Consider the following 27901-nt stretch of genomic DNA (forward strand, 5'->3'; position numbering starts at 1 on the left):
GTATGTACAGGCTGGATAAAAGAAGAAAATACAGATATTTATAGAGGGGGGACAAAACGCCCCCCTGACCCCCCCCAGAGTGTCCCCTGTGTCCCCACCCTGGGGTTTCACTGCCAGCCCATCCTGTCACCCGTCCCCAGGATGGAGGTGGCCGGTCCTGCCCCACCCCGGCCCGGCTGGGCCCCCGTGCCTCAGTTTCCCCGTTGGAGGACGGAGGGGGAAGAGGAGCCACGGCAGCCACCCCGTGGGGACAGGGACGTGGCCACGAGCCCCAGGGGACGCGGGATGAAAGCTGGGGGTCACCCAGTCCCGACCACGGGCAAGGGACCAGCTGTGGCCGCCCCATCTCCCCGTGCAGCAGGAGAGGAGGTGGCCGGGGAGCTCCAGCGCTCGCGTCCCTCCCGCTCAGCTGCGCTTGGTGACCATCTGCCGGTCCCTCTTCTTCTTCTCCATCAACCTGGAGGGGAGCAGAGGGGTGGCTTTAGAATCATGGAATCACAGAATCATGGAATCACAGAATCACGGAATCACAGAGTCACAGGATCACAGGATCAGCCGGGTTGGAAAGCACCTCTGAGATCATCAAGTCCAACCCTTGATCCAGCCCCGCTGTGGTTCCCCGACCATGGCACTGATGCCACATCCAGTCTCCTCTTAAAAACCTCCAAGGATGGAGAATCCACCCCCTCCCTGGGCAGCCCATTCCAATGGCTGACCACCCTCTCTGGAAAGAATTTCTTCCCAATATCCAACTTAAAACTCCCCTGTCACAGCTCAAGGCTGAGCCCTCTTGTCTTACTGATGCTGCCTGGGAGAAGAGACCAACCCTCACCCGGCTCCCCCCTCCTGTCAGGGAGTTGCAGAGAGTGAGGAGGTCTCCCCTGAGCCTCCTTTTCTCCAGGCTGAGCCCCCCGAGCTCCCTCAGCCTCCCCTCACAGGACCTGTGTTCCAACCCCAAGAGGGAGCACCCAAAGGCACGGGCAGGGGACACACTCACTTGCGGTTGCGGACCTCGGTGAGCTCCATGAGCCGCTCCTGGGCCGCCCGGAGCTCGTCCAGGCGCTGCTGGTAGCGGGAGTCGCAGCCGTTGGTGCGCTCGTAGCTGGAGACCTGGCTGGAGAGCTCGCTGGCGCGGTCCCGCAGCTGCTGGATGGACGAGTAGAGGTTCTCCTCGTCTTCCTCCTGCCCCAAAACAAAGGGGTGAGTGTGGGGGGATGGGCAGGGCACCCCCATCCCCCGAGGAGATGACCCTCCTCGTTCGGGTCGGGGAAACGGAGGCGACGGGACCACCTGCCTTGGCGTTGATGATCTCGATGTGGATGAGGAGGGAGGCGAGTTCCAGGTCCTCGGTGTAGCTGTTCTTCAACGGCACCGACCGGTAGCCTGGGCACAAGACCACGACAGAGCTCAGTGCCACGGCAGGGACCGAGCCCCTCACCATGGCCAGCACCCCGAGAGATGATGATGATGATGATGATGATGGTTGCAGGGAAGTTGGACTTGATGACCTTTAAAGATCCCTTCCAACCCAAATCTTCCTATGATTCCATGATCTGTGATGATGATGATTATTGCAAGGGTTTGGACTAGTTGACCTTTGAAGGTCCCTTCCAACCCAAACCCTTCTATGGTTCCATCATTCTATGATGGAGATGATGATGATGATGATGATTGCAAGGGTTTGGACTAGTTGATCTGTAAAGGTCCCTTCCAACTCAAACCCTTCTACGATTCCATGATCTGTGATGATGACAATTATTGCAAGGGTTTGGCTTAGTGGACATTTGAAGGTCCCTTCCAACCTAAACCCTTCTATGATTCCACAACTCTATGATGGAGATGATGATGATGATGATTATGATGATTATTGCAAGGGTTTGGACTAGTTGACCTTTGAAGGTCCTTTCCAACCCAAACCCTTCTATGATTCCATGACTGTGATGGAGATGATGATGATGATTGCAAGGGTTTGGACTAGTTGACCTTTGAAGGTCCCTTCCAACCCAAACTCTTCTATGATTCCACGACTCTATGATGGAGATGATGATGATGGTGATTGGAAGGGTTTGGACTAGTTGACCTATAAAGGTCCCTTTCAAACCATTCCCTTCTATGACTCCATGACTCTATGATGGAGATGATGATTGCAGGGAGGTTGGACTCGATGACCTTCAAAGCTCCCTTCCAACCCAAACCCTTCTATGATTTCATGACTTGATGATGGAGATGATGATGATGGAGATGATTGCAAGGATTTGGACTAGCTGACCATTAAAAGTCCTTTCCAACCCAAACCCTTCAATGATTCCATGACTTTATGATGGAGATGGTTGCAAAGGTTTGGACTAGTTGACCTTTAAAGGTCCCTTCCAACCCAAACCCTTCTACGATTCCGTGACTCTGCCAGAGAAGATGACGATGATGGTGGAAAGACCATACCTGTTTTGAGGCCCTTGACGGGGAAGGTGGCCTGTGCCAAGAAGTTGGGGTCACTGAACATGTCCTCCTCGTACACCACAAAGCGCAGGAAGGCGAACTCAGGGTTGTTGATGTCGAAGACGAACTGCTTGAAGAGCCACACGGGGTTGAAGCCGTTGTCAGCTGCGGGGGAGAGCGGGAAGGGTTGGAGCCCGGCCGGACACACGGACATCACCCACACGGCACCGGCACCCACATGTCCCCTCAAGGTGAAACAGGAGGCCAGGCCCAAAAGAGTTAACTGCAAAATTTGGGCCTGCTAACAAGCTATGAACATCTAAATAATCTGTACTCGTTCTGTTCTACCTACTGGACCAAAACTTAAAAGAATGGTAAAAGAAACATAGAATAAGCCTAGAGGTAATAAATTAAGATGCAGTAAGATAAAGTAGACATTTGAATAGAAGAAACAGGCTGGGAGCCAAGGCCTTCTCCAAGCTTCAGTGAGCGGGTCGAGAACAATAGAAGAGAAGGGAGGTCAAGCCGAGGAAGATGAGAATAAGCCCCCAGACCCATGGGAGGAAGAACGGATCTCCCACCAAAATTGAGGGCCAAGAGAAGTAACGCCCCAAGCTCCGCCTGAGCTCCACCCATACTCTGCCTGTAATTAATACGCATAGATAGATGTTGTAATCACATGAATATGCACTTAATCATATATGAAAATTGTATAAAACCTGCTGATTTTGTGTGAAGCCTTCGAGCAAGTTTTTCCAGCGATAGCTGGCTTGCTCCCAGCGCTGCTAATAAACACCTTTGCTGCTCAAAGATCAAAAGTCTCTGGGCAGTTTATTATACCGGATTTTTCAGATTCAAAGGGCACAGTCAGGGTCGCGCCGGCCTCCCGGGAGTGGGAACATCATCCCCGCGGTCCCTCACCTACGACATCCGTCTTGTTCTTGCTGTTGTCGTACTCGGAGCCGCAAACCTCCACCTCCACGAAGGGGCACACGATGCTCCTCCCGTTCTTGGGCAGGTGCCGGGCGCCCAGGATCTGTGGGAGGAACAGGAGGAGCAGGAGGGTGAGGAAGGACCTCCAAGAGTAACCAACCCCACGCGGTTGAAACACGTAACACCCACGCCAGGCCGACCCAAAACTGAAGGAACGAGTCTCCACCTCAGCGGTGGCCACCTCGAGATGGTCCTTGCCCACTTGCCTGCAGCTGGACCGTGATGGGCTCCACGATCTTCAGGCTGTTCTTGTCGAAGGGGTCGAAGGTCTCGTCCCTCATGATGTCAGGCTGCAGGACGTACCCGCTGCGGCCCCCGAGCATGAAGAGCGCCTGGTTCAGCTGCATCGGTTTGTCTGCGGCCACGGGACAGAGCAGAGCTGAGCCCTGCAGCTCTGGGACCTCCCTGAGGTCCTTGGGTAGAAAGTCCTGCCTTGGCAAACCCAACTAGGAGCCCCCAGCTCTGGTTGGAGCAGGGATTAAGCCGGGTTTTGCGTGAAGCGCCCAAGGATTGTATGGAGATGTGCCCATCGGGATGAGGGCAAAGGTTGGAGAGATCATCCAAACCATCTCCTGTGTCCCCATCAGGACCAAGGTTGGAAAGATCATCCAAACCACCCCCTTTGTCTCCATCAGGATGAGGGAAAAAGTTGGAGAAATCATTCCAACTGCCTCCAACAAGACACGGGGCAGAGTCACCAGAGATGATGATCCCATCAGGATGAGGACAAAGGTTGGAGAGATCACCAAAACCACCTCCTGTGTCCCCATCAGGATGAGGACAAAGGATGGACAAATCATCCAAACCACCTCAAAAAGACCCAGGGAAGAGCCATGGGGGTGAAGATCCCATCAGGATGAAGACCAAGGCTGGAGAGCATCCAAACCATCTCCTGTGTCCCCATCAGGATGAGGACCAAGGCTGGAGGAATGATCCAAAACACTTCCTATGTCCCCATCAGGACCAAGGTTGGAGAGATCACCCAACCAACAACAAGACCCTGAGCAGAGCCATGGGAGATGATGATCCCATCAGGATGAGGCCCAAGGTTGGAGAGATCACCCAAACCACCTCCAACAACAAGACCCAGGCTGGAACCATCGGGGATGGAAATTTTGGGGTTCCACCTACATGGCCGATCCCAACACCGCCCCCGGGCTCAGGATTTACCGGGCGTCTGGAAGTTGAGGGCCACGAGTTGGCTCCCGCAGATCCACATGGGCAGCGGGTCGTAGTTGGAGGAATCCAGGCGCTGTCCCTTGGGATAGATCCGGCTCAGCTGGCGCCGGTTGTACTGCAGGAATTTCTTGCCCTTGCTGCGGTTGGCGTATTTCTCTGCCTTGGTCTCCGGGAAGGACGACATGTCCCGGTAACACGCCTTGTCCGTGCCGATCTCTGGAAGAGCCGAGGGGACCATCGGTGGAGGACGTCGGTTCCACCGCCCGCCTCGTCCCGCGCTCATCCCGTCCCACATCCCGCTTTTCCGGCTCTTACTGTCCTCGTCGAACGGCACCGGGCGGCAGTAGACGACCAGCTCCGAGAGCTCCAGCGCGATCTTCTTCCGTCGCTCCATGATCTTCCCCTCCTGCATCTGCACGGGGAAAATGGGACAAGGGTTCTTCCAGTGGCTTCCAGTTGGTCCCAGTTGCTCTCAGTGTGTCCCAGGTTGGCTCCCAGCACGGGCCTAGGAGCTCCCAGTAATCCCCAGTAAGGTTCTAGTCACACCCACTGTAATCCCAGCCTATCCCAGTACAATCCCAGTGTGATCCTAGTTACTCCCACTGTGATCCCAGCTACTCCCAGTGTGGTTCCAGTCACTCCCACTATAATCCCTGTAACTCCCAGTGTGATCCCAGTTGCCCCAGTTGTGATCCCAGTCCCCCCAGCATGGTTCTAGTGTCTTCCAGTGGATCCCAGGTACTCCCAGTATGGTTCCAGTCACTCCCACTGCAATCCCGGTCTATCCCAGTACGATCCCAGTGTGATCCCAGCTACTCCCAGTATGGTTCCAGTATAATCCCACTCACTCCCACTATAACCCCAGTCATTCCCAGTACAATTCCAGTTGCCCCCAGCATGGACCCAGTTACTGCAGCTCCCAGTAACCCCCAGTAAGGTTCCATTCACACCCAGTGTAATCCCAGTATAATCCCAGTGTGATCTCAACTACTCCCAGAATGATTCCAGTCACATCCAGTATAATCCAAGTCACTCCCAGTATGATCCCAGTTGCCCCCAGCATGGTCCCAGTTGCTCCACATCAATGCCATCATGATCCCAGTACCATTCCAGTATCATCCAGTTGATCCCAGTTCCTCCCAGTGTGTCCCCATTTGGTTCCCAGCATGGGCCCAGGAGCTCCCAGTAACTCCCAGTATGGTTCCAGTCACATCCACTGTAATCCCAGTCTATCCCAGTACAATCCCAGTGTGATCTCAGCTACTCCCAGTATGGCTCCAGTCGCTTCCAATATAATTCCAGTCATACATCTCCCAGCATGGTCCCAGTATGACCCCAGTCACTTCCCATCATTCCCAGTATGATCCCAGTAGGATCCCAGTCACAGTCATTCCCAGTATGATCCCAGTATGATCCCAGCATGATCCCAGCATGATCCCAGCCCCTTCCAGTCACTCCCACTATGATCCCAGTATGACCCCAGTCACTTCCAGTCACTTCCAGTATGATCCCAGTCACTTCCAGTCACTCCCAGTATGACCCTAGTCACTTAGTCACTCTCAGTATGATCCCAATATGATCCCAGTCACTTCCCACCACTCCCAGAACAATCCCAATATGATCCCAGTCACTTCCAGTCACTCCCAGTATGATCCCAATGTGATCCCAGTCACTTCCAGTCACTCCCAGTATGATCCCAGTATGCTCCTAGTCACTCCCAGTATGATCCCAGTATGATCCCAATGTGATCCCAGTCACTTCCCACCACTCCCACTATGATCCCAGTCACTTCCAGTCACTCCCACTATGATCCCAGCTATCTCCAGCACCATTCCAGTTGCTCCCACCACCAACCCAGTCACTCTCAGCAGGATTCCATTCGCTCCCACCGCAGTCCCGGCTGCTCCCAGCCAAAATCCTCCTCCTTTGGAGACATCGGGGCCAATCCCCACGGAAAAGGGGCCCCTCCATCCCCATCCCAGCCCATTCCCATTCCCATCCTCACCCGGGCGTCCGCGTTCTGCGTGGCCTCCCGGATCTTGGCCACCCACTCGCTGAGCTCCTCCTGCGTGTCCGCGGCCACGTCCAGGGATTGGGCGGCGTGGGACATCTGCTGGGAATGGATGGTGAAGACAAATGGTTTGGAGCTCCTCCCGTCTTTGGAGATCACTACAAGGACACCAGAGGGGGGCTTTACTCGGAGGCATTCCCAAGGGATGGCTCTGTGGAGCAAACGAAACCTCAGCGGGCCCACCAGCCCCTCCTGGCACCCCCACGGCCCGGCCGGGTCCTCCCGGCGAGGATCCCGAGTTTTTTTAACGTGTGGATTCGGCTTTCCACGCTGAAACGCGCTCAGAGACAGGGGGAAATGTCCCCCGGATCATCCGGATGTCCCAACTCCTCGGAATTCCCTCCCAAATCGGCTCCAACCTTGGAATTCCCCCCCAGATCAATCCCAACCTCTGAATTCCCTAAATCAGTCCCAACCTCCGAATTCCCCTGAAATCACTTCCAGCTCCTCAGAATTCCCCACAAATCAGTCCCAGCTCCTCAGAAGACCCCTCCAAATCAATCCCAACCTCAGAATTCCCCTGAAATCAGTTCCAACTCCTCAGAATTCCCCACAGATCAGTCCCAAATCCTCGTAATACCCCCCCAGATCAGGGAGAGGGGAACTCACCGACGTGGCAGGACGGGACGTCGATGAATCCCTTCAGGAAGTTCCCCAGGGGGCTGTTTTCCGAGGACTGGAAGAGAGGAAGGAATAAGGGAAATGGAGGAGGCCTGTGGGGCCAGGCTTGGTGACAGTTCCCCTTGGGAGCCACCACCCAGGTCTCCCAGTCAGCCAAAACTGAGGAAAAATGGGAAAAAACATCCAGGAGTATCATCCGGGTACGGGATAAGGGTCTGGGTTGGAGCAGGACCAGGAGCATTCCCATGACTCTGGATAAGGGTCTGGGTTGGAGCAGGGCCAGGAGCGTCTCCCAGCCTCAGGAAAAGGGTCTGGGCTGGCAAAAGGCTGGGAGCATCCTCCAGTTTCCAAAGAAGGGTCCAAGCTGGAAGGGGGCCAGGAGCATCTCCCAGCCTCAGGATAAGGATCTGGGCTGGAGCAGGATCAGGAACATCCCCCAGTTTCTGGATAAGAGTCTGGGTTGGAGCTGGACCATGAGCATCCCTCAGCCTCACGATAAAGATCTGGGCTGGAGTAGGACCAGGAGCATCCCATAGCCTCTGGAGAAAGGTCTGGGTTTGAGCAGGACTGGGAGAATCCCTCAGTCCCTGGATAAGGATCTGGGCTGGAGCAGGATCAGGAACATTCCATAGTCTCTCGATAAGTGTCTGGGTTTGAGCAGGACTGGGAGCATCCCTCGGCCCATGGATATGGATCTGGGTTTGAGCAGGACTGGGAGCATCCCTCAGCCCCTGGATATGGATCTGGGCTGGAGCAGGACTAGGATCATCCCCAAGACTCTAGATAAGGATATGGGCTGGAGTAGGACCAGGATCATCCCCCAGTCCCTGGATAAGGATCTGGGCTGGAGCAGGACCAGGATCATCCCCCAGACTCCAGATAAGGATCTGGGCTGGAGCAGGATCAGGAGCATCCCCCAGACTCCAGAAGGATCTGGGCTGGAGCAAGACTAGGAGCATCCCCCAGCCCCTGGACAAGGATCTGAGCTGGAGCAGGACCGTCTCCGGTGTCCCCGGTGGGGGTGGTGGCACTCACGGCCTCATCCTGCTCGGGCGCTTGGGTGCCCACGATCTCCTCCACGTAGTTGGCCGGGAACCAGAGCTGCTTCTTGCCCCCATAGTCCCCGCGCCACCTGCAAGGGGTCAGAGGGTCAAGGCGGGCGGACGGATTTCGGGGAAGGGGCCGGGGGCGTCCGAGCTGCGTGCGGGGCCGGGCGGAGGAGGGATTTGGGGGAGGGGACAGAAAAGGAGGAGGTGGTTAAAACCCACGGGGGGGATGATCCGGGGGATCCCCCGGGGCATCCCCTCCGCCTCCCGGCCCGCGGTGACACCCGTGGGCGCGCGTGACATCCTCACCAGCCGCCGTCCTGCTTGTCGACGTTGTGGATGATGGCCTGCTTGCAGAACGACAGCTCGTCCTCCCGCTGTGCCTTGTAGTCGTAGAGGGCCTTCACCGTGCACTGGGACACCGTGGGGAGGGACACGGTCACCGCCTGGCACCACCCCTGGCACCTCTAGGCCCGGCCTCGGCGCTCCCGAGGGTCCCACGCCCCCAAATCGTGGGATCTCACAGGGCTGGAATGGCCCCCGTTCCATGCCCACCCTGCCATGGGTCGGGATGTCTCCTGCTAGAGCAGGTTCTTCAAGGAGAAGGGGTTGGGTGGGTGTGGGCCAGGAGTGTCCCACTGTCCTGCTCCAGCCCAGATCCGTATCCAGAGACAGTGGGATGCTCCTGGATCGGGGCTGGAGCAGCGCTGTGAGCATCCCACTGACTCTGGATAAGGGACTGGGCTGGAGCAGGGCCAGGAGCGTTTTCCAGACTCTGGATAAAGGTCTGGGCTGGAGCAGGGCCAGGAGCATCCCACAGACTCTGGATAAGGGTCTAGGCTGGAGCAGGGCCAGGAGCATTTTCCAGCCTCTGGATAAGGGTCTGGGCTGGAGCAGGGCCAGGAACATCCCATAGCCTCTGGATAAGGGTCTGGGCTGGCACAGGGCTGGCAGCATCCTACAGCTTTGGGATAAGGATCTGGGCTGGAACAGGACCAGGAGCATCCCACAACCTCTGGAATAAGTGTCTGGGTTGGAGCAGGACTGGGAGCATCCTCCAGCTTCCAGAAAAGGGTCCAAGCTGGAGTGGGGCCAGGAGCATCTCCCAGTCTCTGGATAAAGATCTGGGCTGGAGCAGGATCCTGGCTTTGAACATCCGACCTGACTTGGAACACTTCCAGAGCTGGGACATCCACAGCCTCCCTGGACAACCTGTTCCAGTGTCTCACCACCCTCACAGGGAAGAATTTCTTCCCAATTATCTCATCCAAATTTCCCTGCTTTCAATTTGTGTCCATCATTCCTTGTCCTGTCACTACAGTTCCTGACGAAGCCTCAAGTCCCAGAAACTTCCAGGACTAGAGACTGGGTCAACTCCAAAGCCAGACCAGTCCCAAAAACCTCCAAGGGTGGAGACTGTGTCAACTCCAGGACCAGTTCATCTCAAAAACCTCCAAGGATGGAGATTGTGTCAGCTCCAGGACCAGTTCAGTCCCAAAAATCTCCAAGGATGGAGATTGTGTCAACTCCAGGATCAGTTCATCTCAGAAGGCTCCAAAGGTGGAGATTGTGTCAACTCCAGGACCAGTTCATCTCAAAAACCTCCAAGGGTGGAGATTGGGTTAACTCTGAGACCAACTCAGTTCCAAAAACCTCCAAGGATGGAAAATGCATCTTCTGGGAACTGACCCTAAACCTGCTTTGTTGGGGTTCCTCGATGGAAAGGGCTCCAGCTCCAGCATCACTTGAGGGTCCCAAAAACGTGGCAAAACATCCCCACGTCTCCGGTTGGTGGTGGTGGGAGATGTGGCGGGTCTGGGGAGGGACCACCCCCGAACTCCAGCTCTGGAATCATCGTGTCCCACCCCCCTCCACCTCCCAGATCCCCACCTCGGCCCCTTACCCTGGCCATGGGCATCTTGTTGGCCTCCACGTAGAAGTGGGGGGTCCGCACCTCGTACAGGGCTCCATAGTCCAGCTCCTGCCGGGAGAAATTCCCAAGGGAGTCACCCGGGTGCGGGCAGGGGCTACAGGGGGGTGTGGTTAGATACAAGGGGGTTGGGGGGGGACCTAAAATCCCTTTGAGACTCACAGAATGAATTGAGTTGGAAAAGACCCCTGAGATCATTGGGAGACCCAACCCCACCTTGGCACACAGCCCATGGCACCGAGTGCCACGTCCAGGCTCTGCTTCAACACCCCCAGGGATGGGGACTCCACCCCCTCCCTGGGCAGCCCATTCCAAGGTCTGATCTCTCTCCCTGTAAAGAACTTCTTCCCCATGTCCAACCTAAACTCGTTGGAAGGGAGTTATGGGGGGTGGGCGGAACGAGCTCGGCTGGTTCTGCTTGGGCTTCCCCCGGAATTCTGGAGGGTGCTGGAGCTGGGCACAGGGGCACTGAACCTTCCCTTTTGGTACCCCCCGTGCTGGCAGCACTCACGGTGGTGCCCATCTTCTCCAGGGTCTCCTCGTTGATGGGGTAGCGCAGCTTCATCTTGCGGTACAGCGGGTGCTTCTCGTAGTAGCTGATGAGGTCCACCAGGCTCTCGAACTCGGCCGAGCTGCCCAGCATGAAGAGCCTCCCCTCCTGCTGGATCCGGCAGTGCTTGATCTTCCCCTCTGCCCTGGAGCCGGGACACGCGGTGGGGGATGTTTGAGGGCCGGATCTCAGATCCCGTCTCCATCACGGGGACGAGCGGGCGGCGACGCCACCGAGGCGACCGTCCCGAGGACGTCCCCATGGGCAGGGCTTTGCACATCCTGAGGTCTCAACAGACTCGACCTGAGAGCTCCAGGGCTCGGTTGAGCCCGGGAGGCCTCGTGGCGGCCGCGCTCACCGGAAGGAGATGGCGTAGGAGTTGGGCTCGCCGCGCTTGCGCACCAGGAAGGCTCCATCACGCGGCACCCGCATCAGCATGTGCTCGGCCTGCAGGCGCGTCAGGCTGGCGTGGTACCACCTGGCCGGGCAGAAGGTGGGCACGGGGGCTGCCACCAGCGTCCCTGTGCCCCAGAGGGCACCCAGCGCCGGGGGGGGGGACCTGAGGGAAGTGGGGGTTGGGTGGGGCCGCTCCTCACTCTTTGCTCTCGTGGGCGTTGGGCTGCGGAACGGGGTCGGTGAGGCGCATCTCGAACTCGTTGCAGCGCAGCGGCACCTCCCGGTAGTGGCAGATGAGGCTGTAGAGGCTGTCGAAGACCAGGTTGTCCGTCAGGTAGAACTTGGTGGCCCCGGCCTCCTGCCGCGAGTGGATCCGGCAGTGCTGCACCCGGCTGGACCTCCTGGCGCGGCGGGGGGAGAAAGGAAGGTCAAAAAAAGGTGGCGTTTCCCCCCCACTCCGGAAAAGCCATTCCGGTCACCAAACCACGCATCAACCAGAAGGTTATCCAGGTGGGATGGCCAGAGTGGTTCGGGAACAGTGGGATCCTGCTTCTCCGGAGCTCCTACCAGAAGGAGAGGGTGTAGTCACCCACGAAGGTCTCGCTCTCGCGCACCAGGAAGGTGCCGTCCTTGCCGCCCGTCTCGGTGCAATACTCGTGCAGCAGCTTCTCCGCGATCTGCCGCCCGTCCCGGCCCCCGCCCAGCTTCCCGTGGAACCACTTCTCCGTGAAGTGCAGCTCGTTGTTGTTGAACTCCTGCGGGGTCACCCCCCCCCCAAAAAACAGGTTTTGTGCCATCCTCTGCCTCCCCCCCCCCACGGAGTTCTCCCCTCGCCCCTCACGCACCTCCTTCTGCTCCACCTCCTCCTCGTCCTCGTTGAACTGGTAGCGGGAGGTCTCCTCCGAGTAGTAGATCTTGTTGCTCGTCAGGACGAAATAATGAGGGCTCCAGGTCTGGGGAGGAGGAAGAGCATTCCCGGGGTGAGGAGAAGGATCGCGTGGAAGGACGGAGCTTTGACAGGGGGTCTCTGCTCCCTGCCATCCCCCAGAGCATCCTGGTGGTTTGGGAGAGCCCATTCCATGCCCATCCCAAACCCAGGGGTCCAACAGGCCCCGCTCAGCTCCTCCCTTACGTGGTCAATGGGGTCTTCGAGGTAGAGGATCCCGTTCTTGATGGAGTTGCTGATGTCGTTCTCCGAGTAGCTGGCGGTGGAGACCTCCTCGTACAGGTTCCCTTCGACCAGCTTCTTGTGCTGGGGAGTGCCCAGGGATTGGGACACGGCGGCCACGGCACACCGAGCTCCCAACCCTTGGGATCAAACTCCCACAGGTCCCTTCCCACCACCCCCCCCGTTCCCCTCGGCCACCTCTCAGCGTAGAACATCAGAGAGGTGTCTGGAGGGATATCACAGAGGGATGACACTCCTGAATCCCAAGATTTAGGAGAATCCCCACCCCCTCCCAGCCCGACACCGTTCACATCCCTCCTGCCAAGCAGGATTTTGGGGGTGTACCTTGATCAGGATCTTCTTCTTGAGCTGGGTGGGTGAGGGCAGCTCATCGGCGTTGATGTCCACGGGTTTGGTGAGGAGCATGTCCCCGAAGACCTTCTTGAAGTGGGAGGCCATGTTCCTCTGCTGGACGATGCTGCAGTGGTCTTCGATGGACAGGATGATGGGAAACCTGCAGGAGGCGGGTGGGAATGGTGGGAATGGTGGGAATGGTGGGATTTGGGAGTCGTGGGAGGATTTGGGGCTTACTCAGAGGTGACGAAGGCGTGTTCCTTGATGGTGTGCAGCACATCCAGGAACTTGATCTTGGAGGTGAGAGTGTGGCCGTGGTAGATGATGGGGAGATCATCCGGGCCATCCCAGCAGTCCACTGGGTGGGAAGACACCCCGGTTAACACCTCGGCACTGGGGAGCAGGGTTGGGATCCCCCAAAGGACACGGAAGACCCCCGCTCCGGTGTCATTGGATGGGAGCAGGAGTTGATCAGGGATGTGACAGGAGGTGCTAGGGGGGTTCCAGCATCCCTGGGAAGTGCTGGGGTGGGAATTCCAGCATCCCTGTGAGGTGCTGGGGGGGGAATTCTAGCATCCCTGAGAGGTGCTGGGGGAGCTTCAGCATCCTGGGAAGTACTGGGGTGGAATTCCAGCCTCCCTGGGAAGCGCTGGGGTGGAATTCCAGCCTCCCTGTGAGGTGCTGAGGTGGGAATTCCAGCATTCCTGTGAGGTGTTGGGGGGGTTCCAGCATCCCTGGGAAGTGCTGGTGTGGAATTCCAGCATCCCTGGGAAGTGCTGAGGTGGAATTCCAGAATCCCTGTGAGGTGCTAGGCGGGTTCCAGCATCCCTGTGAGGTGCTGAGATGGAATTCCAGCATCCCTGGGAAGTGCTGGGGTGGAATTCCAGCATCCCTGGGAAGTGCTGGGGTGGAATTCCAGCATCCCTGGGAAGTGCTGAGGTGGGAATTCCAGCATCCCTGTGAGGTGCTGGGGTGGAATTCCAGCATCCCTGGGAAGTCCTGAGGTGGAATTCCAGAATCCTTGTGAGGTGCTAGGCGGGTTCCAGCATCCCTGTGAGGTGCTGAGATGGAATTCCAGCATCCCTGTGAGGCACTGAGGAGGTTACAGCAGCCCTGGGAAGTGCTGGGGTGGAATTCCAGCATCGCTGTGAGGTGCTAGGGTGGGAATTCCAGCATCCCTGTGAGGTGCTGGGGGGGAATTCTAGCATCTCTGAGAGGTGCTGGGGGAGCTTCAGCATTCTGGGAAGTGCTGGGGTGGAATTCCAGCCTCCCTGGGAAGTGCTGGGGACACTCACACTCGATGCAGCGGCAGCCCATCCGCAGGCACCGCGCGTACGCTTCCAGGGAGGACTCGCTGGAGAACTGATCCCCTGTCAGGTACCTGAGGACAGACAGGGAGCGGTTGGGGGGGTGGGACACTCCTGGATGTCACAGAATCACAGAATCAGCCGGGTTGGAAAGCACCTCCAAGATCATCAAGTCCAACCCTTGATCCAACCTCGCCGTGGTTCCCAGCCCATGGCACTGATACCACATCCAGTCTCACCTGAAACACCTCCAGGGATGGAGAATCCACCCCCTCCCTGGGCAGCCCATTCCAGTGCCTGATTACTCTCTCTGGAAAGAATTTCTTCCTAATATCCAACCTAAACTTCCCCTGACACAGCTGAAGACCCAGCCATTGTGTCCTACTGCTGGTTCCTGGGAGCAGAGCCCGACCCCCCCCCCTGGCTCCCCCCTTCTGTCAGGGAGTTGCAGAGAGTGAGGAGGTCTCCCCTGAGCCTCCTCCTCTCCAGGTTGAGCCCCCCCAGCTCCCTCAGCCTTTCCTCATGGGAATTGTGCTCCAGACCCTTCCCCAGCCTCGTTGCTCTTCTCTGCACCTGCTCCAGCCCCTCCATGTCCTTCCTGAGCTGAGGGCCTAGAGCTGGACACAGCACTCCAGGTGAGGCCTCACAGGGGCAGAATCCCTTCCCTGCTCCTGCTGCCACACTCTTCCTGATCCAGGCCAGGATCCATTGGTTTTTTTGGCCCCCTGGGCACACTCTGGCTCATGTTCAGCTTCCTGTCAATCCAAACTCCCAGGTCCCTTCCTGCCTGGCCGCCCCCTGAGGAAATCCCAGCCTGTCCTCACGTGTTGTGGGAGGAGGAGATCCAGTACTGGGACAGGGGGTGGTTCATCTCCTCGGGCACCACGCGCTCGTACTTGGCATCCATCACCATGTTTTCCTTGGAGAAGAGGTACGTGAGGAACTGGGAAAGCAGGGGGTGGAAAGCAGAGAAGTCAGAGCCTGGCAGGGCCACGGAGACCAGCCCTGGGTGGGTTCTGGGTGGGGGGCACCCACCTCATCCAGCTGGAAGGAGGGATCCGACGCCTCGCCGGAGCTCTCCCGGAGGTAGGTGCACATGTATTCCCGCACCATGCCCACGTCGCTGGCCCAGGATTCCTGGGAGACAAACGTGGATGTCGTTACGGGGCCGGAGCATCCCACGGGAGGCCCCGAAACCACGGGGGTCTGGCAGAAATCCCACCTTCTGGTCGTGCAGCAGGAACTTCTGGAAGTCGTAGAGGGAGACCTGGCACAGCTCGGGGCGATCCACGTTCCTGGGACACGGATCAGCCACCAGTGAGGAGCGGGAGAAGGAGTTGGGATAGATCCCATGGGAGAGTCCCAGGCTGCCAGAGCCCACCTGCAGCTCATCTCCCCTATTCCTGCCCCATTCCCACCAGGAGTGTGCCGTGTTGTCCGAGGATATGGGGAGGGTAGGGCGGAATGTCCCTACATCCCTCGCAGCCTCATCCACTTCCATGGCTGTCCATCCCTGTTCCTATCCCTGCTCCCATCTTCACTCCCCTCATTCCCACTCCCACCTCGACTCCTCTGTCCGTTCATCCCTCCTCTCATCCCTGCTCTCAGCCCCACTTCCATCCCTGCTCCCACACCCCTCATATTCCTGTTCCCATCTCCACTTTCAGCTCTGCTCATCCCATCTCCCATCCCTGCTCCCACCCCTGCTCCAATCTCCACTCTCATCCCCTCTCCCATCCTTGCTCGGATCCTCACTCCCATCCCTGCTCTCAACCCCTCTTCTATCTCTGATCCTGCTCCCCTCCCATTCCCACTCCAATCTCCACTCCAACTCCACTCCCATCTCTTCTCATCCCTGCTCCCATCCCCACTCTCATTCCCACTCCCATCCCCATTTCCATTCCTGCTCATCTGCTCTATCGCTGTTCCCATCCTCACTCCCATCCCAGCTCCCATCCCTGCTCCCTTTCCCACTCCCATCCCTGTTCCTCCCTGGTCCTATCCCTCTTCCCATCCTGCTTCCATCCCTGCTCCCTTTCCCTCTCCCATCCTCTCTCTCACCCCCTGCTCTGCCCAATCCCTGCATTTCCCACTCTGTGGATCCCACCCTTGGAATCTTGGCCGGATGGGAGCCATGGCATTCCCAGGAACTCACCTCAGAGGGAAGGAGAGCTCCAGCTGTTCGATGACCTGCAAAGAGGGGAGGAGGAGACGAGGCTTAGCCGGGAGGGGACACATCACACGGGTTTGGGGGACACTTGGGAAGCAAATCCCTGGATCTTACCGACTTCTGGGCGTCAAACATCAGGTTTTTGTAGAACTGGATGAAGTGGGAGAAGGTCATTTCATTCCTGGCTTCCACTTCCTGGGGGAGACGGGGCCGGAGGTGAGAGCGGGGCCACCCCTCCGGACACAGGGACACCGGGACGGCTCCAGCCCTCCTGGAAAAGCTGGAAAACCATCTCCCTCCCGGGTGGGGTGTTCAGGGGGTCCTTACCACGAGTTTATCCCGCAGGAATCTCATGTTGGGAACGCGGTAGTTCACCTGGGGCAGCATCGCCTTCAGGTCCTTCACAGTGATGCTGCCGGAGCGGGAGACGGAGTCAGGATGGAGAACCAACCCCTGGATGGGTCTTGGCTCCCAGCCTCAAGGTTCCCACCCCAAATCCTGGTGCCTGGCATAGGGATCCCACCCTCCTCCTGGCCTGTGCAACCCTCCAGGTACAGGACCTGGGGAAATCATGGATATCCCATCCCAGGAAGTGCAGAAGGCCAGGATGGACAGGGCTTGGAGCAACCTGGTCTAGTGGAGTTCCATGACCTTTAGGTCTCTTCCCACCTAAACCATTCCATGATTCCATGACCACTAGTGGAAAAGCAATGGAAATCGGGATCCCCGTGGCCCTCACACCCAAATCTCTGATTTTCCGTGTCTCCAAGCATCCCAAAAAACCTGGTGCTCCCTTGTCCCACGTGGTGTTTGGCACGAGTGTGAGCAGAGGGTCAAAGAGAGGAAGCACATCCCAAGAACCAATTGGGCTCTCTAGGCCGTCATCCCACCTGGAGATGATGCCCATTCCCATCTCCATCATAATTTAAGTGCAAATTCCCTTGAGTTGAGGTTTTCCCTGCCTTTGGAAGTTGTTTCTGGGCTGCATTAACGGTCCAGCCTCTCCTGCCACTGGTGGAAAAGCAACGGAAATCGGGATCCCCGTGGCCCTCACACCCAAATCTCTGATTTTCCATGTCTCCAAGTATCCCAAATAACCCAGTGCTCCCTTGTCCCATGAAACCACCAGCTTTGGGATGCAACCGGGGGAATCTGGTCCTGTCCTGCCAAACCCACCACCTGCTTCCCAACTCGAGGCCATGCCGGCGCTCACCTGCCTTCCCGCGCCCGGTCCATCCCGTCAAACTGCTTCCGGAGCCACCTGGGAAAGAAGGAAGGGACGGACACGCAGCGCTCAGCGCCACGGAGGAGCAAATCCAGGGGGGGTTTTTGTCCCTCAGACAGGGAATTGGGATCTGCCGGCGCTTGCCCCACCTCTCGATCTGCAGCGGGGTCTGGGCCCTCTGGGTATCAGCCACCAGCCAGTTGAGCCCCGTTATCCAGAGGTTGATGTCCTCCTCGCAGAAAGCTGGAAAAGGAGAAGGAGAAGGAGGGATGGGTGCTGTGGGATGCCGGGAAGGGGGTGGGATCCAAGGGGAGGGAGCCCAACGCACCGGCCACGCTGAGCGTCCGCAGCCGGAAGTCCATCCCGTAGAGGATGATGAAGCACATGGTGAAGTCCAACTTCCGAGCGTCCTCGGGGTAGCGCTCGAAATCCCGGGAATTCTTCCCCAGGCGGATCTCCTTGATCTCCCGAATGTCGACTGCGGGGAGAGAGGAACATGGAAGCGGCCCTTGACGCCGTGGATCCGTGTGAGGGACTCAGGGAGGCTGCAGGAGGTGGGACTGCCAGGATGGGACATTCCTGGGAATGTGTGATGGAATTGTGGGTGCTGTGGCCACCTGGAGACACGTCCCCAGGGCCCTCCAGGGATGTGTGATGGCACCAGGGGCATGGTACGTCCTTCAGGGAATCGTATCCCTGGAATGGGGGGGTCTCCGTTGGGCTGGGATGGCATCATGGGTTCCATGGATGTGTGTCCTCCATGGATTTGTATCCCAGGATGTCCTGGGATGGGGTGTCCCTGCTTGTGTGACAGCACCACAGGTGCCATGGATGTGTGTCCTCCATGGATTTGTGTCCCAGGACGTCCTGGCATGGGGTGTCCCTGCCTGTGTGACAGCACCACGGGTGCCATGGCCGTGTGTCCTCCATGGATTTGTATCCCAGGATATCCCCAGGATGGGATGTCCCTGCTTGTGTGACAGCACCACAGGTGCCATGGCCGTGTGTCCTCCATGGATTTGTATCCCAGGATGTCCTGGGATGGGGTGTCCCTGCTTGGGAGCCATGGCTGTGTGTCCTCCAGGGATCTGTATCCCAGGATATCCTGGAATAGGGTGCCCCTGCCTGTGTGACAGCACCATGGGTTCCATGGATGTGTGTCCTCCAGGGATTTGTATCCAAGGATGTCCTGGATGGGGTGTCCCTCCTTGGGTGCCATGGCCGTGTGTCCTCCAGGGATTTGTATCCCAGGATGTCCTGGGATAGGGTGTCCCTACCTGTGTGACAGCACCATGGGTCCATGAATGTGTGTCCTCCAGGGATTTGTATCCCAGGATGCCCTGGGATGGGGTGTCCCTCCTTGGGTGCTATGGCCGTGTGTCCTCCATGGATTTGTATCCCAGGATATCCCCAGGATGGGGTGTCCTTGCCTGTGTGACAGCACCATGGGTGCCATGGCTGTGTGTCCTCCAGGGAATCGTGTCCCCAGGATGGGATATCCCTGCAGCACCAGCTCCATGTGCCTGACGACCCTCCACTCCCTGTGTCCTCCATGGATTCCCATCCCCAGGATGTGGCTCCCGACAGCACTTCCCACACTTTTCCCAGCTCTGTGGCTGCCACGCGTCCTCTGGGTCCATCCTGCCCCATCCCAACCATCCCAGGGCAGACCCTGGCATGGGCTGAGCTCAGCTTTTAATTGGAGCCTCTTCCCAAAAGTGGCAATTTGAGCTTAGACCGCAGGGCGTTGCTTTCCTGCTGCTCTGCTCCCTCATTATCCCGCTAAATAAAGCTCCGGCGGCGTTGGAAGGGCCGGGTTTCCGGAGCCTGCTCTTCCTCCGCCACGGGAGACTTCCAGTTTTCCCAGTGGATTTGTCCCACCGGGAGCAGAATAATAACATATTATTAGGAATAACACCCAAAGTTGTTCCTGATCCCACAACCATCACCCCTCCCCCGGGAAAGGTTTGGACTCTGGGAATGAGCCAGGGACACCGGAAAGGGTTTTGTGTGACCGAGAGCGGCCGGACCCCGAGCCTGGGCATTGTCCTGCCGAGGAAATGGGTCATTTCCCGGAGAATTTCCAGCCCCGGCCGTGCTTCCGATGTGGGATGTGGTGGTGGGGAAGAGCCCACGGAGCCTGATCCACAGCGGGAAAAGCAAAGGCTGAATGCAGGGAGGGAAAAGGGATGGGGGAGGAATGGGGGCTGATTAAGCAAGAAAAGAGGGGCCGGGGAGTTTTTCTTGGCGGAAAAGCTCCAGAAAACACTGGAGGCTTTATCCAGGTTTGTTTTTTTTTTTTTTGCTGGATGACCGCAAGCCAAATTTCATGGATCAGGGTGGGATTTTAGCACAAGTGGCACATGGGGGCTCTGCAGCCCGGCACGGGCTTTGTTCTGGGACAAGATCCCAAGAAATCAAATCCCGTTGTCTCCGTGGGGCTCCCGGGGCTCGGAGAAAACTCTCCTTGGGACAAACAGGCAGATTTTTTTTGGGGGGGAAAAATGGGTTTATGGGTTAAAAAATGGCTGCTCAACCCCAAACCTGCCCATCCACAGGGAGAAGGGAGAAGTCAGAGGATACCAACAGGCCACAAAGGTGTATTCCTTGGATTCCACACCTCCAGGATCCAGCCTTGGACCAGACCTCTGGGTGCTGCCAATAATCCCAGGATGGTTTGGGTGGGAAGGGAGCGGAAAGATATCCAGTTCCAACCCCCTGCCATGGGCATGGACACCTCCCACTATCCCAGATTGCTCCAGCCTGGCCTGGAACACTTCCAGGGACGGGGCAGCCACAGCTTCTCTGGGAATTCCAGCCCAGCCCCTCACCACTCTCACAGCCAAGAATTCCTTCCCAATATCCCATCTAACTCTGGTAGTGGGAAGCCCTTCCCTGTGTGCTGCCCCTCCATCCCTTATCCCCAGTCCCTCTCCAGCTCTCCTGGAGCCCCTTTAGGCCCTGCAAGGGGCTCTCAGGTCTCCCTGGAGTTTTCCTTCTCCAGCCTGGACATTCCCAGCTCTCTCAGCCTGGCTCCAGAGCAGAGTTCCAGCTCTTGGAGCATCTCCGTGGCCTCCTCTGGACTCGCTCCAGCAGCTCCACATCCTTCTAATGTTGGGAATTTCCGGGCTGGAGGCAGCTCTGCAGGTGGGGTCTCACCTGAGCAGGGCAGAGGGGCTGAATCCCACCCTCTCCTGCTTCCCATGCTGTGAGACGAGCCCAGAACACAGGGAATTCCTGCTTTTCCACCCACCAACACCCCCAAATCCCTCTCCCCGTGGCAAAGAGCCCATTCCCACAAAGAACCAGGGGAAGAGGGAGCGGCTGCACAAAACAAGGGAGCCGGAGCCGGGAGCTTCCTGGAAACCACATCTGCAGCGGATTTGCAGGGATCACGTCGGAACTATGTCTCCAAACTCCTCCCAGCATTGTCTCCCGGGATCCCAAGGCGATTAAAACACTCTGGAAGGATTAAAACACCCTGGAAGTCGCTTCCAGCTGCGAAAATCCCTTTTTCTTTTCTAATGCAAAGCGAGCAGCTCCCGGGGCAAAGAGGATTTGGAATGGTGGGAAGAGCAGCTCCTGCCCAGCGGGTTTTAGGGATGCTGAGGGAAGGCCTGGGAATTTTTTTCAGGCAAAAGGGGATGGAAGGAACGTTGTGCTGGGAAATCCCAGCTCTCGTGGCACAAGCCACATCCACCTCAGTCATCCGTTCTTCCAGGACACCTGGAAGCTCAGAATTCCCTCCGGGGGGAATTTGGGAGACAGTGTCCCCCTGGGAATTCCCGTGGTGGGATTTAAAACCTGAAAGAAAATATCCCTCCTGCTCCAGCAGTGATAAATCCCACCTGGATTTTCTCCTCCCCCCAAAAAATCCCATTTCTAATTCTTTGGCATTAAGGAGGCTGGAAGTGTCACGTCTCCAAAATCCTCTTGGATTTTCCACGCTGCCTTCACCCCTGTTGTTTTTAATTTCTTATAAAGATCCTCTTTGGGTTGTTTTCTGCCAGATTCCCCGTGCTGGGAATTGGGATTTGCTGAGGGTGAGGAGCTGGGAGACCTCCAGGATGAGGTTAATTTTGGAGGTGATGTTCCAGGTGATCTCAGGTCTGGACATGGATCCCGGGCCTGGACATGGATCCTGGGCCTGAGCACAGATCCCAGGCCTAGACACAGAATAAAGGAACAGACATGGATCAAAGGTATGAACAGAGATCCCAGGCCTGGACACAAATCCCAGGTCTGGACATGAATCCCTGGCCTGGACACAGATTCCAGGTCCAGACAAAGATCCCAGGTATGGAGAGGAATCCCAGCCATGGACATGGATCCCAGGCCCTGACACAGATCCCGGGTCCGGATACAGATCCCAGGCCTGGATACGGATTCCAGGTCCCGACACGGATCCTGGGCCTGAGCACAGATCCCAGGCCTGGACATGGATTCCAGGACTGGACATGATCCCAGGTCTGGACATGGATCCTGGGCCTGGACACAGATTCCAGGTCCAGACACAGATTCTGGGTCCAGACACAGATTCCGGGTCCAGACACGGATCCCAGGCCTGGACACGGATCCCAGGCCTGGACACGGATCCCAGGCCTGGACATGGATCCCAGTCCTTGACATGGATCCCAGTCCTTGACATGGATCCCGGGCCTGGACACGGATTCTGGGTCCAGACCTGGATTCCGGGCCCGGACATGGATCACAGGCCTCGACATGTATCTCAGGCCTGGACACAGACTCTGGGCCCAGACATGGATCCTGGGCCTCGACACGTATCCCAGGCCTGGATACGGATTCCAGGCCTGGACACAGATCCCAGGCCTCGACATGCATCCCAGGCCTGGACACGGATTCCAGGCCTGGACACAGATTCCAGGCCTGGACATGAATCCCAGGCCTGGACACGAATCCCAGGCCTGGACACGAATCTCAGGCCTGGACACGAATCTCAGGTCTGGACACAGATTCCAGGTCCAGACACAGATCTCAGGCCTGGCCATGGATCCTGGGCCTGGACACGCGTTCATCAGCCACTTAACGAAGCATGTAATTATCCTGGGAGTCCAGGGGAGAGCCTGGATCCATGTCCTGGCCCTGACAATTCCTAACAGAGACATCAGCCCTTCCCACTAATCCCTCTCCCAGTGGGATGTCGGCTGGAAGGGGGGATTTGAAATGGTCCTGGCAGGCGTGAGGTCCGGGAGATCCCGGCACTTCCATAACGTCCCAACCCGGCAGTGTGTGGCGCTCCCAGAAAAAACAAGGACCTGGGAATGCCTTATTTCCATGACTGGATAACGAGCTCTTCTCCATGAGGATCTAAACCACCTTTCCAAGAACGAGTGTCCTTCCTCCCATCGCTCATCCCACTCCTCCTGCTGCCACCCTCCTTCCCAGCTCAAAGCCTTTCCATGGCCGGAATCCGGCTTGGGATCAGCCCCTCTGAGCCCCTCCAGGGAAAAGGCACCTCCCAGATCTCCAGGGTGGGCTTTGCCATCATCCAGGGGAGGTGATATCCCAAAACCAAGTTCCTTCCCTGCACGGGATGTGGGATGAGGTGAGGGTGGAGCTCCAGGTCACCCCAATCCCAAGTTTTCATCCCATGGCTCTTTTAAGCTCCATTTGAAGCCTGGAGGTAGCGAGCACCAAGACATGGAATTCCACCAATTCCCAGTGGCGGGAGAACGTCCCAAGAGCCCGGTGAATCCACAAGTATGGACGGTTTTTAGGGATGCTCCAGTGGGAACAGCCCAGTTTTGGGGTTAAAAGCACTGTGAGCAGGCACAGTGACGGCCACTCCTTTACCTCCTTGCCAGGGAGGATATAAATCCCTTGGGATCACACGGAAGCGGCTTCACCCCCAGGACAAGGCGGGAAGGAGGAGGCAAGGGTTGCCCAGCCCAGCAGCTCCTGCTTTTATGGGAATCACCCCATGGTAGGACGTTCCATAGGGGATGGAGATGCCACCATGGCGGGGCATCCCAACAGGTCCAGGAACCCCACAACCAGTCACCCCACCACGGTAGGACATCCCACCATGAACAGGAACCCCAAAACTGGTCACCCCACCAAGGCAGGACATCCCAACAGGTCCAGGAACCCCACAACCAGTCACCCCATCAAGGTAGGACATCCCACCAGGAACAGGAACCCCAAAACCGGTCACCTTACCAAGGTAGGACATCACAACAGGTCCAGGAACCCCACAACCAGTCACTCCACCGAGGTAGGACATCCCAACAGGTCCAAGAATCCCACAACCAGTCACCCCACCATGGTAGGATGTCCCAGCAGGTCCAGGCATCCCAAAACCAGTCACCCCACTAAGGTAGGACATCCCAACAGGTCCAGGAACCTGACAACCAGTCATCCCACCACAGTAGGACATCCCAACACGTCCAGACATCCCCCAAATGGACACCCCACTACAGTGGGACATCCCACTACGGTCAACACTGGCACAGTCCATCACCCCACCATGGTAGGACATCCCACCATGAAGAGGAACCCCACAACCAGTCACCCCACCGTGGTAGGACATTCCATCATGAACAGGAACCTCAAAACCAGTCACCCCACCATGCCAGGACACCCCAGGCACCCCACAACCAGTCACCCCACCATGGTAGGACATCCCACTATGCCCAGGAACCCCACAACCAGTCACCCCACCACACTAGGACATCCCATCATGCCCAAAAACTCCCCAGCCAGTCACCCCACCGTGGCAGGACACCCCACCACAACCACACAGCCGGTCATCCCACTATGCCCAAGCACCCCACAGATGGGCACCCCACCACGGCAGGACCTCCCAACACATCCAGGTACCCCAAGACCAGTCATCCCATCATGCCAGGACCCCCCACCATGGCCCGGCACCCCACCAAACCAGAACATCCCACCACACCCCAAAAACTCCCCAGCCAGTCACCCCACCAGGGTAGGACATCCCACCATGGTCAGGCACCCCCCAGTTTCCCCACCACAACAGGACATCCCATCATGGCCAGGCACCCCACAAACAGTCACCCCACGACAGTAGGACATCCCACCATACCCAGGCACCCAACAATTATTTTCCCCACCACAACAGGACATCCCACCCTGGCCAAGCACCCCAGAGCTGGTCACCCCACCAGAGTAGGACATCCCACCACAGCTCCACAGCCTGTCACCCCACCATGGAAGAACATCCCACCACGGCCAGGCACCCCACAACCAGTTTCCCCACCACAGCACGACATCCCACCATGACCAGGCACATCATGACCAGGCACCCCACCATGGTAGGACACCCCAACACATCCAGGCACCCCACAGTCAGTCACCCCACCACACCAGGACATCCCACCACACCCCAAAAACTCCCCAGCCAATCACCCCACCATGGCAGGACACCCCAATACATCCAGGTACCCCACAACTGGGCAACCCCACCACACCAGGACACCCCACCACAGTAGGACATCCCACCACATCCCAAAAACTCTTCAGCCAGTCACCCCACCACAGCAGGACATCCCACTATGACCAGGACCCCACAACCAGTCACCTCACCATGAGAGGACATCCCACCATGGCCAGGCACCCCACAGTTTCCCCACCACAGTAGGACATCCCACCACGTCCAGGCACCCCACAACTGGTCACCCCACCACAGTAGGACATCCCACCACACCCCAAAAACTCCCCAGACAGTCACTCCACCATGGTAGGACATCCCACCCCATTATGCCAGGCACCCCACAACCAGTCACCCCACCACAACAGGACATCCCACCACACCCCAAAAACTCCCCAGCCAGTCATGCCACCATGCCAGGACATCCCATCATGGCCAGGCACCCCATAGTCACCCCACCATGGTAAGACACCCCAAAACATTCAGGCACTCCACAACTGGGCACCCCACCACAGTAGGACATCCCACCATGGCCGGGCATCCCACAATCAGTTTCCCCTCCAGCGTAGGACATCCCACCATGGCCAGGCACCCCACAGACAGTCACCCCACCAGAGTAGGACACCCCAACACGTCCAGGCACCCCACAACTGGCCACCCCACCACAGGAGGACATCCCACCATGGCCAGGCACCCCCCAACCCCACCATGGCAGGACATCCCACCACGGCCACACAGCCGCTCACCCCATCACAGTAGGACATCTCACCGTGCCCCAGAAACTCCCCAGCCAGTCACCCCACCATGGTAGGACACCTCAACATATCCAGGCACCCCATAGCCAGTCACCCCACCACAGTAGGACATCCCGCCACAGCCACACAGCCGGTCACCCCACCACAGTAGGACATCCCACCACACCCCAAAAACTCCCCAGCCAGTCACCCCACCATGGTAGGACATCCCACCACAGCCACACAGCCGGTCACTCCACCACAGTAGGACATCCCACCACGGCCAGGCACCCCACAACTGGGCAACCCCACCACAGGAGGACATCCCACCATGACCAGGCACACCATGAACAGGTACCCTACCATGGTAGGACACCCCAATACATCCAGGCACCCCACAGCCAGTCACCACAGTAGGACACCCCACCATGGCTGGGTATCCCACAGACAGTCACCCCACCAGAGTAGGACACCCCAACACGTCCAGGTACCCCACAACTGGCCACCCCACCACAGGAGGACATCCCACCATGGCCGGGCATCCCACAATCAGTTTCCCCTCCAGCGTAGGACATCCCACCATGGCCAGGCACCCCACAGACAGTCACCCCACCAGAGTAGGACACCCCAACACGTCCAGGCACCCCACAACTGGCCACCCCACCACAGAAGGACATCCCATCATGGCCAGGCACCCCTCAACCCCACCATGGCAGGACATCCCACCACGGCCACACAGCCGCTCACCCCATCACAGTAGGATATCCCACCGTGCCCCAGAAACTCCCCAGCCAGTCACCCCACCATGGCAGGACACCCCAACACATCCAGGCACCCCAAAACCAGTCGCCCCACCAGGAGAGGACATCCCACCACGGCCAGGCACCCCACAACTGGGCAACCCCACCACAGGAGGACATCCCACCACAGCCACACAGCCGGTCACCACACCACAACAGGACATCCCCCCAAGCCCAAGCACCCCACAACCAGTTTCCCCGCCCCACCATGACCAGACACCCCACAAGTGGGCACCCCATCATGGTAGGACACCCCAACACATTCAGGCACCCCACAACCAGTTTTCCCTCCAGAGTAGGACATCCCACCATGGCCAGGCACCCCACAGACAGTCACCCCACCATGGTAGGACACCCCAACACATTCAGGCACCCCACAACCAGTTTCCCCTTCAGCGTAGGACAATCCGACCATGGCCAGGCACCCCCCAGACAGTCACCCCACCCGGGTAGGACACCCCAACACTTCTAGGCACCCCACAGCCGGTCACCCCACCATAGTAGGACATCCTACCATGGCCATGCACCCCAGAGACAGTCACCCCACCACGGTAGGACACCCCAACACGTCCAGGTACCCCACAACTGGGCACCCCACCGCAGTAGGACATCCCACCATGGCCGGGCACCCCAAAATCAGTTTCCCCTCCACAGCAGGACTTCCCACCATGGCCAGGCACCCCACAACTGGGCACCCCACCATGGTAGGACATCCCACCACATCCAGGCACCCCCCAACCAGCCACCACACCCCATCTCCTCGCCCCCCCGGCCCCCCCGAGCCGATACTCACTGTCCCCCTCCACCTTCTCGGGCGTGCGGCTCCAGATGATCTGCCGCGTCTCCAGCTTCACCTGGAAGGTCCTTCTCTCCGGCCTCTGGGACTTCTTCTGGTAGAACAAGGTGAGGACGGTGCCCATCTCCAGGCAGCGCAGGATCCTGCCCATGTCTCCCGCCTCCATCCTGCCGTCCTCCAGGAATCCATTGACGCTGCCGAGCCTGGCCATGGACATCTTCAGCGCTGGGCCATCGCCGGGAACGCGGGTGGCTCATGCAGGAGGGGACGGATCCGAAGGGCCGAGACCTCCCCGGGGATTTTGGGATTTGCCCTGGGTTTTTCCTCTAAGGACGGCGGCCGGGATTGGAGATGGCCAGGAGGAGGAGGAGGAGGAGGAGGAGGAGGAGGAGGAAAAGGCTGGGCTGGAGGCACCGTGACCTTCTCGCCAAGGCTGGCTCTGGATCCGGTGTTGGCATCCAGCGGTGGCGGCGGTGGGAAGAGATGGGCAACGCCGGGATGGCCTCGCGTTGGAACGTCGGGAGCGTCGGGAGGGCGGAAAAGCATCCGCTGGATGGTGGCGGTGGGAGAACCTCCGTGGGAAAACCCAGCCCCCCAAAAAACCCAACCCTCCCCCCCCAAAAAATAAACCCCTCAACCCTAAAAAAAAACCTCCCACCTCCAAAAAAACCCAACCCCTAAAAAAAAACCATTCTCCCCAAAAAAAACCCC

At 58.0% G+C, this 27901-nt stretch overlaps 1 protein-coding gene across 1 annotated transcript; it reads right to left on the reverse strand.

Moving 5' to 3' along the window:
* LOC116789671 (1-phosphatidylinositol 4,5-bisphosphate phosphodiesterase gamma-1-like) lies at window positions 1-27840 on the reverse strand. Its single transcript, XM_032693777.1, has 32 exons — window positions 27188-27840; window positions 17775-17924; window positions 17596-17689; window positions 17435-17482; window positions 16549-16633; window positions 16336-16416; window positions 16207-16241; window positions 15274-15346; window positions 15087-15188; window positions 14876-14994; window positions 14040-14125; window positions 12982-13102; window positions 12736-12904; window positions 12355-12474; window positions 12068-12175; window positions 11790-11977; window positions 11423-11623; window positions 11185-11304; window positions 10788-10971; window positions 10250-10327; window positions 8656-8759; window positions 8336-8432; window positions 7289-7355; window positions 6614-6777; window positions 4924-5020; window positions 4600-4824; window positions 3636-3784; window positions 3358-3472; window positions 2440-2601; window positions 1295-1383; window positions 998-1182; window positions 1-457 (listed from the first exon to the last, which is right to left on the reverse strand). The coding sequence occupies exons 1-32, from the start codon at window positions 27405-27407 to the stop codon at window positions 406-408; spliced, it is 3888 nt and encodes a 1295-aa protein (XP_032549668.1). The 5' UTR covers window positions 27408-27840; the 3' UTR covers window positions 1-405.
* Between the last annotated feature and the right edge of the window lie 61 nt (window positions 27841-27901).

This window comes from Chiroxiphia lanceolata, chromosome 1 (assembly GCF_009829145.1).
Source record: "Chiroxiphia lanceolata isolate bChiLan1 chromosome 1, bChiLan1.pri, whole genome shotgun sequence".
NCBI lineage: Eukaryota > Metazoa > Chordata > Aves > Passeriformes > Pipridae > Chiroxiphia > Chiroxiphia lanceolata.

Excerpts from the sequence above, each read along its gene's own strand:
- LOC116789671 (XM_032693777.1), bottom strand. The coding sequence starts at position 27,407 with ATGTCCATGGCCAGGCTCGGCAGCGTCAATGGATTCCTGGAGGACGGC. Across the intron at positions 16,417-16,548 it reads TCCTGCGGGATAAACTCGTG|GAAGTGGAAGCCAGGAATGA; the intron begins GTAAGGACCCCC and ends CGTCTCCCCCAG. Across the intron at positions 10,328-10,787 it reads TGGAGAAGATGGGCACCACC|GAGCTGGACTATGGAGCCCT; the intron begins GTGAGTGCTGCC and ends TTCTCCCGGCAG.